The 18,396-nt window shown below is 35.6% G+C and overlaps 1 protein-coding gene across 5 annotated transcripts in view; it reads right to left on the reverse strand.

Annotated features, from left to right (window-relative positions):
• COBLL1 (cordon-bleu WH2 repeat protein like 1) overlaps nucleotides 1–18,396 on the reverse strand; it is a 141,583-nt gene that overhangs the window by 109,004 nt on the left and 14,183 nt on the right. For 3 of the 5 annotated variants that reach the window (XM_074363797.1, XM_074363794.1, XM_074363796.1), the window contains exon 3: nucleotides 14,124–14,198. The exons of the other annotated variants lie outside the window; for them this stretch is intronic. In XM_074363797.1, the coding sequence (XP_074219898.1) occupies nucleotides 14,124–14,198 (75 nt within the window). The remainder of the gene's footprint in view (nucleotides 1–14,123; nucleotides 14,199–18,396) is intronic. 5 annotated transcript variants of the gene reach the window in all.

An 18,396-nucleotide genomic window follows, 5' to 3' on the forward strand; every position in this document is an offset into this window, starting at 1 on the left:
CCTCACGGTAAGGTCTGCAGAGTCCTCGAGTCCAGGTCTAGTAGGTTTTGTCTCTTTCAGCCATCACCATTCGCTACCAGTGTGTCACACCTGTGGTAGTCTACCTTCACTATTCTAAATCACTACTTCTAGCATCTGCATTTGGTTTTGAAATCAAAGAGGCTTATCTGTTAGCATCAAATGTTAAATAAAATTTGATAAAGTTGGAGTAAGGAATCTGTCAGTGCCATTAGAGAAAAATGCTTGACTTTTGTGACATCTGCCTTTAGCTACTTTGACCTCATATTTACTTAAGTCCTTATTCCCAGTTTAGTTTTCTAAGGTACAGTGTAACTTTAACTAGTATTTGAAGTTTAGTAAAATACTTTAAAGTACTCGGGTACTTTATTTTTAAAGATTTTACAAGTACTTAAGTACATTGAAAAAATAAAATACTACACATTATTTTTTTAAATTTTGTGTTTAAGTATAGAGCACAAAGGTCCACAGTACTTTAAAAGTAGTGTTTTCTATAAAACTGCATTTGAAAGACACTTATCACTAAGTGAAATTGATTCAAACCAGAAACAGCTGGTTTGTTGTCCCACTCTTTAAAAATAAGAACAGTATTTCTTTTTATAGCGAAACAATGTGGTACTTTCTACAACATTCACTGAATAGCCTCAGTGTACCTACGTGAGAGAACAGCACTAGACCAGATTTTTAATTCTTCAATCATCAGACTATGCCATCCTCAAAAAATAACAATAATTAAGAAGCTCATATTCCCATTTTGTCTAAAACTGTATACTCTGACTTAGAGAATAAATTTTGTCATTTCAGTTGGGTACAAATAAAATTTATACTTTATGAATTTCAAGAAAAGAAGTAACCTTCAGCATTCTATTCCCACATATGTATGGAAACCACAAAGTTGAAAGATATATGCAGTTTATACATTTTAATATTCTGATAAGTATATTTAATAATATTCATATAAACCATGTGGTATAAGTACCCAACTACAAAGGAAATAAATATTCACCATTAAATAATAAATCTGATGATGAATTATCTACATTGCATAATCAAAATTTCCCTGGACAGCAAAATTCCTGTTCCTGAGAAAGTCATGCTGGGGGTCCCTATTTCTCATCTATAAGATCAGAAGATTAACATGAAAATAACTTTGTGGTCTAAAATTCTACAGGATTAGTTGCTTAAGGTAAATGTAAAACACCTCAATAGTACAGAATTGGTCTTTCAAAAACTAATAGCCAAGGCTCAGAGTATGAAGAAATGACAATATTTAACCTTTACATTATTAGTTACTAATGACTTCATCAGTAAATTACAAATTTGGGGGCTCTAAAGAACATAAATAGTGACAAAACAAACTTGCAGTTCTTTCATTCAGAGATCTGTCACTTATTATCAACTTTAGATAGTAATGTATTGATGTATTTATAATAGGACACAGCATATTCTTGGACTGTTACAAAATTGAACCTCATCAATACATACAAAAAAACCTTAAGTATCTGAATAACTCATCGAATTACAGACTAATACTCAATCATTTTTATTAAATATAACACAAAATTATTTTTACTTTTGAAACACCTAGAGTCAGTATTTTTGTAGTATTGTGAGTTGTTCCGATTATGATATATAATCTTTCAAACCTAGGTACCGTTACACACCTCAGCTCAAAATTTCATGCAGTAAATATATTCACATGACATTCATATCATATAACTAGAATTTTGTATTCAGAGTCACAATTCTAGAAATACTCACTTAAACTCTCTAGTAAACAATTTTAACAAAAAAGTTGTCTTTAAAATAAAAGCTAAATAGCATCTATCTCACTTTACTTTGAGATGTTCAGAAAATTTTACTTAATCTCAGAAAAAAGTAAAACATCAGATTTATACCACTAGATATATTTTCATACACATGAAAGAGAAATATATCGCTGTATAAGAAAAAAATTCACTTTCATAGATCTCAACCTAAATCTATATCATCTTTCAGTTATAAGATTTTTAGCAACTATATGTCTCATGAAAAATAAACATATTTTTGGATGCCTGCCTATGGAACATTTTCCTTTTCTGGTATTTGAAATATATTCAGTTCAAGATTTTTTTTCTTAAAAAGAGATTTGAAAATTGGATTGAGGGAGGGGTTATGTTTTAAAAATATAAATATGTCACACATCATGTTTCCAGAGCAAATATTTATCAGGAAATCTTATTTTTAAAAAAGGTTGATTCTGCATTGTGCTGTACACCAGAAATTGACACAACATTGTAAACTGACTATACTTCAATTAAAAAAAAGTAAAAAAAAAAAAAAGTTGATTTCTAAATATGAGTTATTAGCAAATAATCTAAAAGTAATTATATAACAAATGAGCCACATAAGAGTTAAATAAATGATACAATAATGCAATTGAATATGATATAGTTATTAAAGTTTTGATGAAGATTGGAGCAATACAGAAGTATTTATGACTGTCATAAAAACACAGGATCAAAAAAATTTAAAACAGCTAAAGGAAACACCCTAAAATTCAAATTTTTTTTGGATAATTGTTTATTATCTATGCTCTGAATAGATTTTAAAAACTGATAATTTTCCAAATCACCAATGCTCAAAACTCTTACAGTTGATTTTATGCAGTTCTCCAAATGGAATTCAGATGTCAGAGATCGAGTTCACAGTAGAAGCTTTAAAAAATAATATCTATCCTAAGCAAAAGTTGTTTGAAAAGAAATATAAAGAAAAATACAGAAATATATGAAAAGGGTGTATCAGCTAAGTAAACTGTAAAAGCATCCAATATTATGTATTTCTTACACTTACATAAATATAAAAATTAGATCAGAAATAAGCACACCATTAACCCATTTCGGTCACTTCTTGGAAGGTGAATAGAACAGGAGTGGTGCTTAAAGAGGACTTTATCTGTAATGTTTTCAGCCCTAAAAAAAGTTGGTAAAATGATATGAAAAAATGCTCAATGATTTCTGGGTGGTGAAAATTTGAATGAGTTTTATAACTTCTAAAATTCATCTGTGTTCAATTTGCAAAACAAAATACAGAGAGCAAAGCAACACAAAATCCTTTAAACTTCTGGGCAGTCCTATGCTGAAGTGACTTCTTGAATTGGGGAGCTGCCATGACTTGTGGAAGGAACTACCAAGGGTATATTTCATGTCAGTGGTCAAACTCATGGATTTTTCTGTCATAGCAGAACACATTACACACACAGGGACCGCAGAATTTCAGAAGATGATAGAGAAGCTTAAAATTCTCAAGGGTTATAAACCATAGATTTTGGGACAATAGATTTAATTTCATACAAAGGAAGAAAGTGTGGAGAGAAGAGAATAATATTTTTTGATGCTAAAAAAAGAGAAGTAATATGTCCAATCTTTTATGCAAGTATTCACTAATCACACAATTCTCTGAAGTAGGTATCATCATCACCCCATTTCTCAGATGAGAAAAATGAGAGACAGGGAATAACAATAACTTCCAGAGTCACAAGTTTGTAAGTGCAGAATCAGAATGCGAACAATCCCTCTGTCTGAACACCAAGTCAATACTTTTGCTACCACATCAACCTCCTGTTAGATCAAAGCATCTCACCCAGAGGTATTATGAAAAGAACTTCGAACTAGCAGGCAGAAACCCAGTGTCTGGCCCCAGCTTTGCTCCCAAAGATCTCTAAGACCCTAAACTAATCCCTGTGTACTTCAATTTCCTCATGCATAAAAATACGCAGTGGTGTACATAAAACTATATTTTGCCAATTTTAGTCCACACTTTTTTCACTTTTTAACAAACATGAAATCTAGTTGTGTCTTATACTCACTGGCGTCTTACACTTGCTGTTGGCCAGATGAGAGTCATGATACAGGTATGCCCACATGCCTTCCCAGGCATTCATGTTTTTTCAATCCCAAGGAATTACATGCACAGATGCAGTTACACATTTGGTATTGCCAGCCAAGCAAAACAATAAGAGGTAGTGAAACTGCCAAATCTCTTGGAGAAGATGAAGATATTTGAAAGCAACTAACGGCTGATGAAACCGTTAATGCATCCAGCAAGACTAACATTAAGGCTTCAAGCATCAATTTGTGTGAAAGTTCCTACCGACTTTAAACAGAATCTGCTTAACTTCCAGTGACATATTACCCACTAAGGAAAAAACAAAACCTAGAGTTAGTCAGATAAGGAAATGGTAGCAGAAACTTATGTAATGGACATAATCAACTTGAAAGAAAACCCCAGGAGCAATAGTAGAATATGTTTCCAGAAGTGCTGTATCATTGTCCACCTTCTGGATTGCAGAGGACAAGACTGAGTGAAGTAACACTCACTGACAACTCTGAGTTCAAAAGAAGAACCAGAATATGAAGTTTAAGGAAAAAAATTTTTTGATTATTTTGTTTATATGTTCCTTTATACGACTGCACAAGAATAATATAACAAAAATGTGTCAAATTAATTTAAAATCTCTTTCAATTTCATTAAATATAATACAAAAACTAAATGGTAATACATTGTGTATGGATTTTTTTCTATATCTCAGTTTTGATGGTGGTTGTGATGGTGTGTTATGACTGCAGTTGTCAAAACTTTCAGAACTAAACATTAAACTAAGTAAATTTTACCATATATAAATTATGCCTTAATTTAAAAAATTAAGAACATTGTACTAGTTTAATTGGCAGTGTTTTTTTTCTTTTAGTGGCACATAAAATAATGCTGAATCTAAAATTTGATTGCATTTTACATTCAATGAAATACAGTGTATCTAAAGACTATTAGAGGGCTAAAAGCCATCATGTGTGACCAGTGTTCTATACTGAGTTAGACTTCCCATACCCAAATGCAAATATGTGCACCAGTTTCTCTCTCAATTTCTTGCCCGTCTGACTACTGATTTTAAAGAGATATTCTGAAAAAAAGATATGCTAGAAAAAAATTAACGTTGTATGTTAAAAAATCCTTATCTGAAAGACATAAAGGATGAATCAACAAATTTAAAAAATGGTACACCTGAAAAGTTTAAGTACAAGTGTCTGTCAAGTTAAGGCTAAGAATAAATCAAGAATCTGAACAGTCTCCAAAAATTCAGGAAAAGAACAGTTTTTGTTTATAGTTTCCAAGTCAAACTCTAGACATCTACTCACAACTATTAATATAAATTTATAATCCTCTGTGGTAGCATTTTTGCAAGACATCGCAACTATCTAGAGGTACTCTGAGACTTATTTTTACCAACAACCAGCACCACAAATAAAAGAGAATAAAACCATTATAATTTCTGGCATTCGTGGTATCATATAAGAAACTAGACCAGTCAGTCAAGAACACTGAATGCCTTTATCGTGAAAGCCTGTTTTACAGAAAAAAATTTAACTCACTATACATATATAATTTTTTACATTACCATTCCACAAAAATGTATTTTAACTGATTTAATTTTTAGAAATCAGTCATCTGGCCTACTGTGTGGTAGGCATTTGTGATCTATGCAGAGAAGTAGGTGAGGCATACCTCCCTGTAGTCCGAACATTTTATAATCTACTTAGTTCCCATCTATTACCTATCTACTTATATTCTAGAATAAAATATTAAAGATAAATTTCATGTAAATAGAAAAAATCTTCATAAAATGGTGAACATTTGTGTCAATACCACAGAAGCATTGGTGACTAGTGGTTGAGAGGGTGAACAAGTCCCTGTCACTGCTTCTACCATCTTCTATGTCTCTAACCTTGACAAGATCTCTCTTTTCTCTGCCTAAAGTCCTCCAGTTGTTAAACAAGCATCTTAGCACCCACCTCTGAGTTGCTACAAAAATAAAATACATGCTAAGCTCTTGGTGCAATGCCTGGCTTACAGTCAGTACACACTTGGTAATTGTTAGCTGGGTTTTGTTAAAAAGTAGCACCCTGATTTATTTTAACACAAAATAGACCTTATAAAAAGAAAGTCATGGTTTAAGTTTTATTATGCAGTTACAACCCATTGTGTACCAAGATAGAAAAAAATCTTTTTTGTATTTTCCTAATAAGTATGGCATAACCCAGTAAGGTTCATTTATGCAAATTCAAATTAATTAAGGCTTGCTTATTCCCCTCACCCAAAATTTCACCGTTGATTCCTTTAAACAACTTCTTTCAGTACATATACAACCAAAAATTAAATTTCCAAATTAACAAAAACTACTTTTAAACAACTTTTCCAGAATTATATTTTAGAAAGTGACAGATACTTCTAGTTATGAGTCATATAGGTATATGATCAAATGGATTGGTATATGTGATTAAATTAATACAGTATTACACTTCTTCACTGTAGTCAGCTGCTACTTTAAATCCAGCTTTTCAAGACAGCTAAACAGAACAATATGCTAAAGAAAGTCCACACTGTCATATGACATCGTTGTTTAATCAACAACAAAGATTTCGTAATCATGCATTTACTTTAACTACTGGGTAAACAACCAAGTACCTTGAAAAGATCTCACGGCAGTAACCAAATGTTACAAAATTATAAAGTCAAACTGGGCACTCAAGAAGCTTATCTGTGAGGAAAGTTTTTTTTTTTTTTTTCTAGAATTATGGTGGTTTAGTTTAGCTTAAGAGATAGAAACAGTCTTATTCCCATTATGTAACTGACTCCCACCATCCAAACAGAGCATCGAGGGTGTGGATTATTTCTCTTTGCCTGACTGCAGAGTCGGTAGCCCTTTCAAGCATCAACAAGTAGTAAAAAGTCATGAGGTAATTATTAAATGAAAGCATTTCCGTCCCTCTTAAAATAAGAAATGGACAGCAAAGTAGCAAACTAAACACAGGACTTCCAATTTCTAGCCCAATATTTTCTTTCCAACATCACAACTAAACTTACTGGGTTGCTGGAACGCCTCAAGTTGTTTACAAGAAAACTGTTAGTGCTCAAGGTAAAAAAAATCAGTACTATCTTTTTCATATGGTTTCATAATTGTGTTGAGCCATTTTACGAAAAAGTAAGAGAGAAAAAGAATGGGAATTAAGATTTTAGGGTCCTACTACCTTGTGCTTTTACACACACATGAAAATGTGTTTTAACCCCCATTTTATGGGCAAAGGAACAGAGGCTCTGAGAGGTTAAGCAACTTGCCCAAGGTTACCCAGTTAGAGAATGTCACATCTTCAATTCAGACCCAAGTCCATGTGACAAACTTAGAACAGGCAGATGGAATGTTATTTTTAAAGAAGTTTTGGAAAACTAATCTCTGGAGAAAGTCACATGGTGTATACTAAAATCACATAGATGTGAATGGCTGGATCACAGTAGCAAGGCAGCAAGTGTAATCTTGGAGAAGTTGCTTTCTCTTCTCATTGTCTCGGGTTTTGTTTTGTTTTGTTTTTTCATTTGATAAATAAAGACAAAGGCTCAGTATCTCTCACACAGGGTTGTTATAAAGACAAATGCTCTAACATATTTAACAAACTTAGCATTAAGACCAAGTGTCTAATAAGGTCTTAACAAATGCTGCTCAATTTTTGTACATTCCTCTTGTTGTCATATGTAAACTTAAAGAGTCTTTATCCTTTGCTGGGTCACCACTTATAAAGTCTCTGAGGAAGTCACTGGGCCTGTCTTATTCCCTGTCCTAACAGAGTCTAGAATATAGTAAGTGCTCAACAGACATTGAATAAATCACCTAATCATTTCCCATTCACTTTTATCTCAGTGCATAAATATTAATGGATAGTAAAATAATATGGTATCCTTTTTGCTGGTTTCTTTTTCCCCACAATGATGTCTTGATTCAGAAGTTCTCTGAGGACAAATGGTCCTTCACAGGAAGTCCTACTTGGTCAAAGAGGGGAAAGAAAGAAAAAAAAAAAAAAAACCCAGAACTTCCACATATTATATAAAGAAACACTAAGCATACATACATCCAAAAAGGATCTCAATTCATAGCTTTTCCTGCTCCACTTGAAAGTAATCACTCCAAACTCTAGAAAAATGTGTAAGTTCTCATTATCTTCTGAAATCTACCATCATCCAATAGGATCTAATTACCAGTCCTCTAATCATACAGCAAAGAAGGAAAAGCCAAAAATCTTTTTTGTGTGTGTTTGTCCACTGACTGACTTTATATGATAAATGTCTTTGAATTAATATTTACATTTTAAACTTATCTTCTGTATAACTGAATCCGATAGGTTAATTTACCTTGCTGACACCGTAAGCATCTATAAGCTGATAAGCACTAGTTTGGAGAAGGGCACACACTGAAATCATTTTTTCCACTGCGAGCTGATCTTGAAGCTGAACTTGATTTGATCTCTGCCACAGGAAGGTGGGGTCAGAAATGCATACTCTCAAATGTCCAGGTAGAGCAGGACAGTACAGTAAAGAAGAACATAGACTTTGCAATCAGACAGACCTGACATGAAAACCAGGTGCTGTCCCTTCCTTAATCTCAGTTAAGAAAACTGTATGAGCCTCAGAGTGTCCTCCTGGGTAAAGGGGATGAAACGTGAACCCACATGTTTGTTGGGAGGATTAGGTGAGCCAGTGCATGTGAATGTGCTGGCACAGTACTTGGGTTTAACAGTATCAGTAAATAGTAAGAATTTGATCTATTTTCAATCACCTTTCAAAGACAGCATGACAATTTCCTTAATTAGTTAAAGGTCAATGGGGAGTGTTCCCACACTATTTCTTTTACAGCCTCAAGCATTCACCCAGATTCCTGTAGCTGACACGTACAAGAGGGAGAAAAGGGGAAGGACAGGTTAGAAGATACAGGCAACTACTGGAAAAACACAAATTCTTCCACTGCACCCCTCTCTGCAAAAAGGAAAGTTTCTTAGACTACCAAAATCCTAATGTGGACAAAGCAATCACTAAAAGCCCACAGTGAACAAAACTATGTGAGCAAGTGCTAGTGTGGATAAAAATATGAATAAATCTCACTCTGAAGCTTACAACTTATAGAGAAAAAATCTCATAAACAAAAATAGAAGACAGTAGTAACACATGCTCTGATGGAGTTAGAGGCAAAGAACCATGAAAGCAAAAGGGAAGAAGTATATCTGGCTCAAGGATCTATAAAAACTTAGAGGGGAAAGTGGAATTTGCAGCTGAGCCTTGAAAAAACTGTGTGGATTGCTCTGTGCAGTGAGCTGGGCCAGTAGAATTCCACCCTGAAAACACTAGACAAAGGCAAGGAGGCTGAAACTTCCTGGTATTCAGGAGATGCCACAATTTGCCTCCCAGGTCTGAAAAGAATGCGGGTGGAAAGAGATGGTGGGAGACAAGGCCAGAAAGGAAGGTTAGGACCAGGCACTTGTGCATTCCCAGTGCCGACTGCAGAGTCTGGCCTCCACTGTACGAGCAACAAAGACCTTCCAGATGAGAGCGCAGGAGCTTGATACCAACTGTCTCATGGTTTGGAAATATCCCTACAGTATATTAAATTCTAAAAAATAAAACCTCAGAGCAAGAAGGGGCTATCAAAATAGCCCAGAACTAAAACAGAGCATCAAGAAATGGAAATTGAAAAGGACATTATATGTGTGTGTGTGTGTTTTTAAACGGAGGTACTAGGGTTGAACCGAGGACCTCGTGCAAACTAAGCATGCGCTCTTCCACTGAGCTATTTTCCTCCCCGCAGGACGTTATATTGTAAGAGTCCACAGGATTTAGCAATTTCTAATCCTTATAATGTACAAACACATTTCTTCCACTCAGGATAAAAGTTAATAGTGGGCTAAGCGGAGCTGGGATGAGAGGGGCTGACCAGCATGTTGAGACCAAAAGTCCAAATAAACCCCAAAAGCTGCTGAGTACAAGTTCAATATTGGTTATAAGGGTATCTATACTATAGTAAAGGGGTATCCACTGGTGGATGAAACATAATAGCCAGGTCTCAAAGCACTTGTGGAACATCTAAAAGTCAGGTTGAGGATGTGGCAAGGTTCCTGGTGGGTCTCTCTGGTTATAGCAAGCTCACGGTTAGTTAGTGAGGCTACAAAAATCTAGGCCCCAAGAGAAAAAGATTAGCTAGCCAGGGAGTCAGGACCCAGACAAATGGCCTGAAGTTCAAGGCAGGACTCCAGTGAGGTCTAAGAAACATCCATGGGCTCAGTGGGGGAAGCCCTGGGTATATGGATGTCAAGAGCACACAAACATGGCAAGTTAGGCAGCAAGAATAAGTCTAGACCACACCCACTGGTGGAAGAGGCTTTGTCTAAACTACTTTTAAACTACTAACCAACTTTTAAACCCACAAGTTGAAAGCCTCTAATACTGAGAAAGGCTAACTAGAACCCACATTAAAATTGTGTTATATGAACATGAACTTGTAACACAAATATTCTTCTGAACTCAACCTAAGTTCCTTATGAATGTAATGGTATAGGTTACAAAAAAAAAAGATGAAGACCTACCACCAACTGAGAACTTCCACCCAAAAACAAGACAAAATATTAAAACAAAAAGCCTTTAAGTCCACCATAATCTTGGGAGAATTTGCACAATGGGGCCCAGCTTCGCCGGTAGCCTCTCCTGCCCCTGCCCAGCCCATATGCTTTACTCACACTGGACTCCTCTACATTCTCCAATATTCAAGGCCTCCTGGTCTATGTAAATCTCCATTTACAATGTCCCTCTTCCTTTTCTGGTTTGGCAACTCCCATTCATCTTTAAGACACCTTCACTGTAAGAACCCTGGTGCCATGCATCAGAACTAATCACTGGGGGAGTTCTTACAGCATTTTCTACATACCTCTCCTGGAGTATAATCTACCTGTCTTTCAAGATCACCTCAAGAGTTCCCTCTTCCAGGAGGCCTCAGGGCTCTCACAGCCATCCACGTGTCCATTTATTCTTAGCCTTGCCACCAACAGTATCACATCAACTGGCTATTTCTACTACCCAATCATGAGCCACTTATAAGCTATCCCTAAATCTTAATCATTTTATGCTTACTACTTAGTCCAGTTTCTGGCATAAAGTCATTCCATTCACCAATATGTTGAATAAATTAACATATTTCCAGTTTCCCAATAATTGATAAGGTTTTATATATTTGCTTACGTTTGTATCTTATTAATCTCTACCATTTGAATGAAGATATGAATCCTCATTTCACTTGTGTACCCTAGCTATCCTTCCATAAATTTCTTAGAAATTTGCTACAATAGATTTTTTTAAACTAAAGAAATATGGCAAGTTTTATTTCATTCAATGTAACAGTGGAACTGTAATAATTTAATCCTACACATATCGTTAAGATGGAATTCGGGGACTTCAGTAATAGTAGGCTATTGTGTCCACCCACTTAAAAGGCACGAACCCTTAACAAGACTGAAAGTGTTTATCCTCACCACCCCACACCAGGAATTTTTATGCCCTTCTTGGCATCATGCATTATCTAGAACCCATCAAAACCAGCAACACCCCTTGCTGTCCAGACCTTTCCCTCCATCCCTAGACACCACCACTACTGTGCAATACTCACACAGTGCACTCCTTTCAGCCCTTATTAGAAAGGAATCAAATAACAATGATAGCTACTCAGCATCTATACCCTTTGCTTATGGGCACATATAATACTTATATATACAGATGAGGATAAGCAGCCTTAAATATACAAGTAACTTACCCAAAAATTTCATTGGACTAACAGCTTAGAGTGGAAATTTATAGCTCAGTTGACCCTTGAATGAAACAGAGGCAGGGGGACTGACCCTCCACAAAGTTGAAACTCCAGGCATAAATTTACAGCCAGCTCTCTGTGTCCTTGGTTCCACCTCCATAGATTCAACCAACCAGAGATCAAGTATTACTATAGTACGTATTTAGTGACAAATGTTCACATACAAGTGGATCCACACAGTTCAAATCTGTGTTGTTCAAGGGTCAGCTGTATGACTCCAAAGCTATGCTCTATCCACTACACCAGTTCTCAACCTTTCCCAGGAGTTAGAATCACATGGAGGGCATATTAAAAAAGACTGCTGGGCTCCACCCTCAGACTTTCTGATTAAGCAGGTCTAAGAAATTGCATTTCTATCAAGTTCCCAGTTGACAGATCCTGCTGATCAGAGACCACACTTGAAAACCACTGCACTACACCATAATGATCAAGTAACTTACTTAATTGAAGACAGCTGGTCAGTTCAGTAGCCCTCAAGATGATCTGCTATCAACAGAGGGCACCTGAGAAGGCATACCTCCCTAACAGTAAAATCTACTGTTCTGTGAGAGAGAGGTGAGAAGTCAGGGGAAGAAAATAGTGCTGGGGACATGTTCCTGAATGAGAAAATTTGACAGAGTAGCAACATTAACTCCCTAAAAATTTTATGAAAACTGAATACAAGTAATCAATTCTCATTCCCAATGCTAAATTCAACATGGAAAAACAAATGCCTGAGAGCAGCCAGGAGAATTTCTAAAAAGAAAATTGACCATTAAGACTTACCTAACCAGATCATTATAACATACTAAAGAGACACTTAACACATTCAAGTAAAACATTCTGGATTGATAGAAAAGCAGAAAAATCAATGGGGCTGAATAGAAAGCCCATTAACAAATACAGGAATAAAAATAAATTTAGTACATAATAATGGTGCCATTTCAAATTAATGGGAAAAGATCAATTGTTTAGTAGACAGTGTTGAGGAAATAACTTTTCAAAAAAAATTTAAACCCTATTTCATACCATTAAAGAATAAACTTTGGTTTGTTTCTGTCAAATATTTCAGCTATCATAAATTTAAGATAAAGGAGTTAAAGACTCAGAATGTATTTCTAAGAAAGTACACTCATTTCCAAGCAAGACAAAGGAAAATGCATGGAATTGTCTCTCAAATAATAAGAAACCAGAATGCTAAAAATGCTTCCATAAACAAAGCTACATGATAAATGATAAAAATGAGGAAATATTTAGAACTTAAGACATAAAAAGTCAGTAAGTTTTCCATATTGAGAGCAAAATACATATTAAGAGCTTTTACAAAATCAATGAGAAAGATGAATACAGAAACATAAATGAGATAAACGATACGAAATAGACTTTTAGGAGAAAAGTGAACGAAAATTAAACATTTTAAGAGTTCTTCAAACATCATGAATACATGATATATGAAATATAAATTTAAAATACCCATAATCAGGAAAAGGGTGATCATAATCAGGAAAAAGTATATTTATATATATGTATAACTGAATCACTTTGCTGTACATCTAAAACATTGTAAATCTACTATACTTCAATGAAAAAATAAAAATTTCAAAAAGCGAAATAATCACAATCATTTTCCCCTATTTGACTGAAAACCATTAAGTTTTGACAATGTAGAAAGTGATTTGTTTTTTAATCAAACTGAAAACTGGAAAAAATGCAGTGAAGGCTCAGTGATGTCAGAAAAGATGCCAAACTGTCAAACACGAAGTGAATATTAAGTAGAGAAGGAAACAATTGCTCAGAAACTTGATAGGTGTCTTCTGTTTATAATCTTGAGACCAGGTTTCCACTAACTCCCATTTAAAGTATGTCCTTGAATCTAAAAAATAAAAGATTTTTAAAGGTTTTTGTTTAGTTATTTCAGAAGGGGTTGGGGGAGGAACGGCTAGTTTTGCTCTTTTTTTTATTAATTAAAGTATAGTTGATTTACAATATTATATTAGTTTCAGGTGTACAACACAATGATTCAATATTTTTATAGATTATACTTAATTTAAAGTTATTATAAAATATAGCTATATCCCCTGTGCTGCACAATACATCCTTGGTTCTTATTTATTTTATACATGGCTCTTGATTTTTTTTTTAACTTCATGAACTCCTTCTGTACCTGGTACAGTTTAGTGCCAAGAGCAAGATGCTGTTATTTTCATAAAATATACAAGTACTGTCAGCAAACTCAATGATGCTTGACAAATCTTTAAGAATGCCAATTTCTTTGAAATCACAAAATAGTAATGTGCTACAAGTATTCATACTGTTCAGACAGAGTCAGTTTAAATAAGAACATGTACATTTTTAGAAAACACACCAGTCAAAATGTGAACACACTATAGTGTGCTACGTTCTTCCATGATCATACCTTCTTTCTTCATGACCTTGAGGGGTCTCACCAGTTCTCAATAGTTCATGACCAGTAGTAACCTGGTTGGGATACCTTAACAAGAAAAAAAACGCAGCTGTTTGCTTTACGACCAAAGTCATAATCTTCCTTCCTTCAGAAGTGGCACTGACAATTTTTAATTGAATGCGTATCCATGTGGAAATGAAACTGGCAATGACATAAATATGGCATGAACAAGCAGGATGAGAAGGAACACCTTCTCGCTCCACACCCAGCAGAATTTGTGCTGTCAAGAGAACTAACCCTATCAAGAATTTAGAAAGGAAATGCATCATCTATTCAAACAATTTACTTCAAGACTTGTATCATCAACAAACAATTCATAAGCGGTTCTCATCCAAATATAATTTTTCATGTAAAGGGGTAATTTATAGTTTACAGATGTGCAAAGCATGTGACCATGTAGTAAGAAGTAGTAAGACAATGTGTGACCTGTATTCTGCTACTGCAGCTCCTGAAAAAAAAAGGATGAAACCCAAGCAGTGGATAGGGAAGGTCCAAAATATTAATCTAGTCTTCTTATACATGAGAGGACTGACTGTCTTGTGGTCTTAAAGACTTGTGGTCTTTTCATTGGGAAACACTGCCTACAATAAAGTCCAGTGAAAGAACATATTTGGTTAGTTGGTTACTTTTTTGTGAAGGAAAAAGAATAAAGGTTTACAATATACACATTGTGTGCTCACTATCTCCACATCTTACCAGGTAGAGGCTTTTCTACTGATTGTAAAGGGTCAGAACACCTGCTTACAGAGAATCACATTCTATGAACAAATGAGTTACAAAACAACATTATTTATATCTGGGGAAAAATGGTCCTTAACCAAATACTAATTTACTTGTTAGAAACCAAGAGTTGGCAGCTTAAAACAATCTTAGGAACTTTTCATGTGGCTGATGTTCAAAAACCTTAGTAATTTAGCTACAGACATTTACTTGTGAAATTCAAATCACAGTCAATGAATTTTATTATTCATCAATATTTCATAATTTCACATATAAATACTCCCAATTAATCCTAGTCATGGGCCTATGAGGTAGGTATCTTCATTTTCAAAAAAGAAAAAAGATAACAGAAAAAAAAGAGAAACAGAGGCAAAGAGGTGAGATAATTTGTCCAAAATTTCCTAACTGTTCAGTGACTGAGCTAGTGTTCAATACCAGATCTCCCTGAAATGCCATGCCTTTGTCCCTTAGACTATTCCCAATGCTTCTTGATTGTCACTTCACACAGATAAGTCACATGTTTAAGGCAACAAAGGTGACTGCTGGAGTCTGGTCAAATAAAGAACAAACTCCACTGTTGCCTGATGTCAAACTGGCAGCTCTGCCCGGTGCCTGCTGAGCTGGGGGCCCCGGGAACCCCTGGCAGGGAAAAAATAGGCCAGAGTCAACCACCTCTTGCTGCCATAGCAACAATCCGAGAGCCTCCTGGGTTGCTGGATATTCCTTTTAGGAATTTTCCCTTTGGCACCTTACCAAGCCTTGAGGTCCACTGCCCTGGTGAGGGCAGCATTCTCCAGTCTTGCCATCAATAATCCCAGCTGAGAAAGATAGTTTTGATATTCAGTCCTGACTAAGAAAAGTCAATGCTAAGAAGTTCCCAGAGTCCACTGTGAAGAACTAATCTCAGGGAGAATTTTCATGGGGGTAGGGAGAGGGCACATTCACATCTACACGTTCTATATTCAGGAAAAGCTGAAACTGGATAGTAACTGGCATTTCAGAGATTCAGACTTCCCTTATTTTAAAACAGAGAGGGTACTGTTTACACTGCCTTGGAGGTTGTTCAAAGATGTGTATTTTTTAATAAGATTGAATCATATTTTCATTCCAGCCCAAGTGACTGTATTCTATGAATATAACTTCCATGTACTGTATATTTTCAATACAATTAACTGCCAATGCCCAGCCCAAAACCTGACACACAGTTAGCCTTCAATAAGTACCTGTTGAATTAAAAAAAAAATCAATGAATTGTTGATTCTTTCTTGGAGATTTCTTGTTCTCCTTGTTGTTACAATGGGTTATCTATAAAGTAGCTTCAACCCCAAAGCTCTCCAACTAATCCAAGTTTAAAACTACCCCTTCTCACAATTCAAACCTGTCCACAAGACCAGTTTTGCCACTCTTCAAAGAAGCCTGAGACTCCCAGCCCTCTCACCCTCTGTGACCCCAGCAAAGATTAATAACCAGAACTCCCCATGTGCCCAGGCTCCCCCAGTGCTGCTGGGAGGAGACCACATCTGGCCTGGGGACCACACAGGCTGCACTTGAAGAAATGCATACTTCCAAACCAAGAGAGGAATTACACACACAGACACCTAACTTCCCAGCCCGTTCTAGTAACTGACTACTCCTATTTCCTCCTAAGAGTGTCCTTTCTTTGGCACGTCTCCCTCAGATGGCAAGTCATAGGGCCATCCACACAGATTTCTCTGAAACTTATAATGGCTTTCACAGTGTCCAGCTGTAACAAACCCTGGGCTGGTTTTCTCACTGCTACAGATTTTGCAGTCTTTTAGTCCTGGAATCACGTTCACCCAGATCTGAAACTCCAACCCTCTCAAGGTTAATGATTTCTTTGGAAATAGCCCACATGTTTAACAATGGATGAAAGATTAAAAAAAAAAAAAATGCAAACACACACAGGCACACACATGGTTTCTTATACAACTATTTCAAAAAGCATTTTAAAATGAGTTTTAAATAACTGAAATAACCTATAATACAAAATCCTGGAGAAAAGGAATATAAAAATAGTATTTCTACTTAAAAATGTAAATGTTTAATCAAAAGTCCAGAAGGATATGTTCTACCTAAATTATATCTGAAAGAACACTGATTTCAAGATACAAATCAGTATTCTTCTGATAAATAAATTTGGAAAATAGTACTTTCCATGTTTCCATTCTGGAAGTGCATTATGCACATTAGCATAATACAGACTCTGAGAAGACGTATAAGGAAGAAAACAGTTTAATTTGTTTAACCCAAACTTTCCCCAAATTATTTGACCATGGAAGTTGTTCTTACGGAAAACATGTTAACTTGTGTCCTATGCAGAAAGCACCTTAGAAAATGCTAAAATGCAAATCATATTAACAGTGGTTATCTCCAGGTGGCCTAGATACTGATATGTTTTCTTTACATATTCCTATTGTTTTCACATATTCTATGGTAAGCATGTCAATTTAATAATCAGAGTAAAATAAAAAACAGCAAAAAAAAGGTTCAGTCCCATTTAACATCACTCTACTATTACCAATTACATTGGCTTTGTCACCCCTAGGGGAGAGAGGGAGGGAGGGGAGCAGAACGTAAAGTGGTCAAAGCAATGACATGTGGGTCCCACACTCAGATCTGCCACTGCCTGGCCACGTGACCCTGGACAGGTTACACGCTAAGCCTCAGCTTCCTCTTCTGCACAACCTGGGTAACAACTACACTGATTTTATAGAATGGTTGTTGACTGTTGAATGCAGTAGCGCATGTCACGCATTTAACACAGAACCTGGTGAACATCAGTGTTCCATAAATGCTCATTGCTTGTATGACCAGAGTCACTCAAGCCCTCATCCACTGCTCTTTAGCAACTGTGACCCTGATCCTTTTAATTAGTGGAAATCTGAATGAATTTACATTCATTCAACCTCTAAAGCAATTGAGGCTTCATATGTATGATTTCACATACTATCTTGTAAAACATGTTATTTGAAAGTAAATTTACCAGAACACCTTACTGCTCAAGAAACCTTCCAAGTGCAGAGTCTGTGAATAGGTATAATTTATTCTTGTAAAACACGTTATTTGAAAGTAAATTTACCAGAACACCTTACTGCTCAAGAAACTTTTCAAGTGCAGAGTCTGTGAATAGGTGTAATTTATTCTGCCTGAAAATTTTCATTATACTTACAAAGAAAAAGTGGATATTACATTAAGAAATTTTAAATTAGTCTTTCCTCTTTGACATTAAAACTTACCTCCAAGAATATAGAAAATATTCCTATATTACATAAAAAAGTGAATCCAGAGAAACAAATAGGGCTAATTTAACTGTATTTTCTGTACTTCAGGCTTTTAGTCAAGGGTGCCGCTGGGTTAATTTTCAGACTATGTATCATGCTGCCATGAGACCCTAAAAAGTTACAATATTACACAACCTGGATAAATGCTACCCACTGCCTTCTCTGTGCCAAATGATGTGGTCACAGTCACCCTTAAGGCGGAG

The sequence above is a fragment of the Camelus bactrianus genome, chromosome 5, assembly GCF_048773025.1.
Source record: "Camelus bactrianus isolate YW-2024 breed Bactrian camel chromosome 5, ASM4877302v1, whole genome shotgun sequence".
Lineage (NCBI taxonomy): Eukaryota > Metazoa > Chordata > Mammalia > Artiodactyla > Camelidae > Camelus > Camelus bactrianus.